The 3660-nt window shown below is 47.7% G+C and overlaps 1 protein-coding gene across 1 annotated transcript in view; it reads left to right on the forward strand.

Moving 5' to 3' along the window:
* Positions 1 to 3454: 3454 nt before the first annotated feature.
* LOC102250885 (HLA class I histocompatibility antigen, B-82 alpha chain-like) overlaps positions 3455 to 3660 on the forward strand; it is a 3276-nt gene continuing 3070 nt past the window's right edge. The window contains 1 exon segment of the mRNA XM_014550535.1: positions 3455 to 3581. Coding sequence (XP_014406021.1) covers positions 3512 to 3581 — 70 coding nt within the window. The 5' untranslated portion in view covers positions 3455 to 3511.

Here is a 3660-nt window from a genome sequence, read left to right on the forward strand (position 1 = left end):
TGATCGATGTTCTCTCATCGATGTTTCTAACTCTCTATCTCTCTCCCTTCCTCTCTGTAAAAAACCAATAAAATATATTTAAAAAATAAAAAATAAAATGTAAGACTTCAGCACTGAAAGTGTAAGCACAGCCTCACAGGTGAGAGATGACTGTCTTAGGTAATGCTGGGTCTCAGTGTGTCCATGCAGTACCAGTCCTCTGTACAGGAAATTTAAAAACTGGCTAAACTAAATAACATTCGGTTTGAAGATAAGTACACACTTATTGAAAATCTTTAGAGAATCTCAAGAGTGTAAGAAGCACAGGACTCAGGATAGAGGTTACATCTGGGGGATGGGATAGAGATTACATCTGTGAGTGTCAACTGTTATTTGTTGGCACCAATTCAACACGAACAGGAATCCCCTATTTGAGATGCCCAGTCTTTAAACTCTTTGAACCAGCTACTGTGTGTTCTCAACTGTGCTGTCACTTACTATAGGGAACATTACTACTAAAGGTCTCTCTAAAAAAGACTTACAAATATTATTGTTCCTTCTTACTCTGTCTCATTTAACCATTCTTTCCAAAGTGTAATTTAAAGTATTGAAGAAGATAATCAGGTAAAGGAAGCATTGACTTGCAAAATCCTGAAACAATATTTAGTGTTAAGTAATTTGTTATGCTGCAATACATGACTAAAACAAATTCCAAAGGGAGAATGAATGATTGCACTTTAATTTTCATTTGTTGGGAAATAATTATAAGATAGTCAAACATGTAATTTCCTTTTAAGATGTAAGAATTTACGTGGGTAGGAAAGAAGAAGAAGCAGAAGAAGAAGGAGCAGGAGAGAGAGAGTGGGAGAGGGAGCCAGAGAAGGAGGAGGAGGGGGAGGAGGAGGAGGAGGAGGAGAAGGAGGAGGACGAGGAGGAAGGGGAGGAGAATTTCAATGGCTAATAGGCAGGATGCATTATTAGCCATGGAACAATCTATTTATTTGCACTTCCATTTCCAACCATGACCAATAAACACTAACGGAAGGACAGGTCGTGCTATGATGGTCCCTGGTAACCAACCTGGTTATTCACCTTCCCCAGTCATTCAACCAAACACTAACCTAGGGCTGCTGGGAAGGGATTTTGCAGATGGAAGTAGATCTCAAATCAGTTGACCTTTAGACTGCTCTGGGTGAGACTGTCCCAATCAGATGAGGGCTGACTGGGGTTCCTCCTGAGCAAAGAGATCCCAAGTGTGAGAGGACTTCAATGTGAGCCATCTTCCCCACTGGGGGCTTTGAAAACAAAGGGCCACATGGTAAAGACTGCTGGTGCCACCAGGTGTTGGGAGCAGCCCTCCCCAGGCTCCTCCTCCCTGACAGTTGTCACGGAAACAGGGACCTCAAACCCACATTTGAAGACACTGAATTCTGCTGACAATCCTATATAATAAAGATGTAATATGCAAATGGTCATTATGCCATGAAGCATAACAACAACCGACAGCATAATGACAGGATCAAGGACCAGCAAGAGGGTGGGGCAGCGAGCTACAAGTGGGCAGCAGAGAGCTACAGGAGTGGGCAGGGCAGCAAGCTATGAGCAGGGCCCGGAGGAGGGGGTTCCGGGGGGCTGAGGGAGCTACAAGAGGGCCGGGCACTGGCAAGCTACTGGCGCACGGATTCGTGTGCAGGGCTACTAGTCTGTATATAAGCTTAGACAAGGGTCTGAGCTCAGGATGAGGGCACAGCTTTGTGACTCTGATCAGAGAACCCATCCACACCACACCTGCATTTACCATTAAGGTAATGTTAGCAAATAAATGAGGGTTGTTTTGAGCCACAAGTCTGTCGTGATGTGTATATAGTTATATTTATATGTGACACAGCATTTATATAATACACAGGCTCAACTGTGCCACGGAAAAGCACACAGCATTTTCCCCCCAGAATAAATTTATGAACTGATATGCACAGCAGTATTACATGTACGTGTACTAAAATCTTTGCTAACATTTTTGTATTTTTTATGATTTTATGTAATGCAATTAAAAATTTAATACAATTGACATTCATTCATTCAACAACAATTAATTTCATGTCTACTATGTACCAGAAGCAGCTTCATGTGCTGGGAGACTACTTTGACCTGAACAGCCCAAAGCCCCTGTGCTTGTGTATCTTACTTGTTAGAGGCTTCCCAGAATGAGACTGAGTCACTGGTGCATTTTTAGAGAAGAAATGACACAACCTGACTCACATTAGCAGGATTGCTGACCCTGTGGGGGGAATAGTCCCTGGGGGGCAGGTGAGGAGGTGCTGCTAATGCCACAGTCCAGAGTGGGAGAGTGGTAGAGACATGAGATAGATAGTGGTAGAGGGATGAGAGACAGAGAAGGGCTGGAGAAACAGGAGTGAGGAAAAGAAGTGGAGGTACCGATTCTAAAGCAGTGGAACCTTTAGATTTAAATCTGCTTATAGATCTATAGTAAATATACCTACAGAGCTAGCAGCGTGTTCCTTGCCATTGTTACATAATACATTCTGTGGGGCTGACTAAAAACTAATTGCCACCTTATGTTAACCAGTTTAAAAAATAATGTGTCCCGATAAGATATGCTCACTGCTTCCATGTGAGTAATTCATAAGGATGGCAGGGCAGGAGCGCTGGTGAAGGGCACTGTGACCCACTGAGCACCTGCGACTGTGAGGATGCACAGGCTCCTGCTGAAATGCACAGTCACACATGCTCCCTGGGCTCCTTTGTAGGGAGGGTGTGGGGGACTCACAGGGACAAGCTCAGGGCTGGGGAATGCAGGTCAGTTCACAATGTAACAGTCCCCAGCCACACACTTCCTGTGTGGGAAGGAGAGTTGAGGAGCTTTGTAGTCTGGCTGCAGGGCTGTTTAGATAATTTGCATATGAAGCCTCTGAAATCACTCATTTTACAGATTAGCTTCCTGATGTCCAGGCTTCCCAAGACTGTGGTCCCCCTGCCCTTCACTGGTCTTCTCAGGCCCAAACCCTCCAGGATTACAGAGGAGACCCTGTCCTCCGCCTCCTCTCACAGGGAGCTCGCTCTCTGGCATCAAGGTCCCAGGGTGAGTTTTCCTCTAGAAGAGTCCAGGGCAGAGGTGAGGGTGGGAGGCAGAGTGCATTCCAGGGAGAGGGGTTCCAGGAGGAGAAGGGGAGGAAAGGGCTGGTCCCAGCCTGGGGAGTCTCCCTGGTTCTCACCCAGCCCCTGGGCGGGGCTGAGGGAGAGGGTGTGACAGAGCTCTCCGTGCAGGGGGAGGGGTCAGGGCAACGTCCCAGGTCCCAGCCCCAGGGCGGAGACTGAAGCGGGAAACTTAGTGTTGGGGAGTCCCCATCTCCCCTCAGTTTCATTTCTTCTCACAACCTGTGCGGGCCCCTCCTTCCTAGTGACGTGGCCCCAAGTCTCACTCCCATTGGGTATCAGGTGCTACAAAAGCCAATCAGCGTCACTGCACAACACAGTCTCCTAGCATGTTTGCTGGACTCCCTACACCCGGAACATGCGGGTCATGAGGCCCCCAACCCTCCTCCTGCTCTGGGGGGCCCTGGCCCTAACCCAGACCTGGGCGGGTGAGTGCGGGGTCAGGAGGGACCGGCCTCTGGGGAGGAGGAGCGAGGGCACCCGGCGGGGGGGGCAGGACCACAGGAA

This window comes from Myotis brandtii, unplaced genomic scaffold, assembly GCF_000412655.1.
Source record: "Myotis brandtii unplaced genomic scaffold, ASM41265v1 scaffold6026, whole genome shotgun sequence".
NCBI lineage: Eukaryota > Metazoa > Chordata > Mammalia > Chiroptera > Vespertilionidae > Myotis > Myotis brandtii.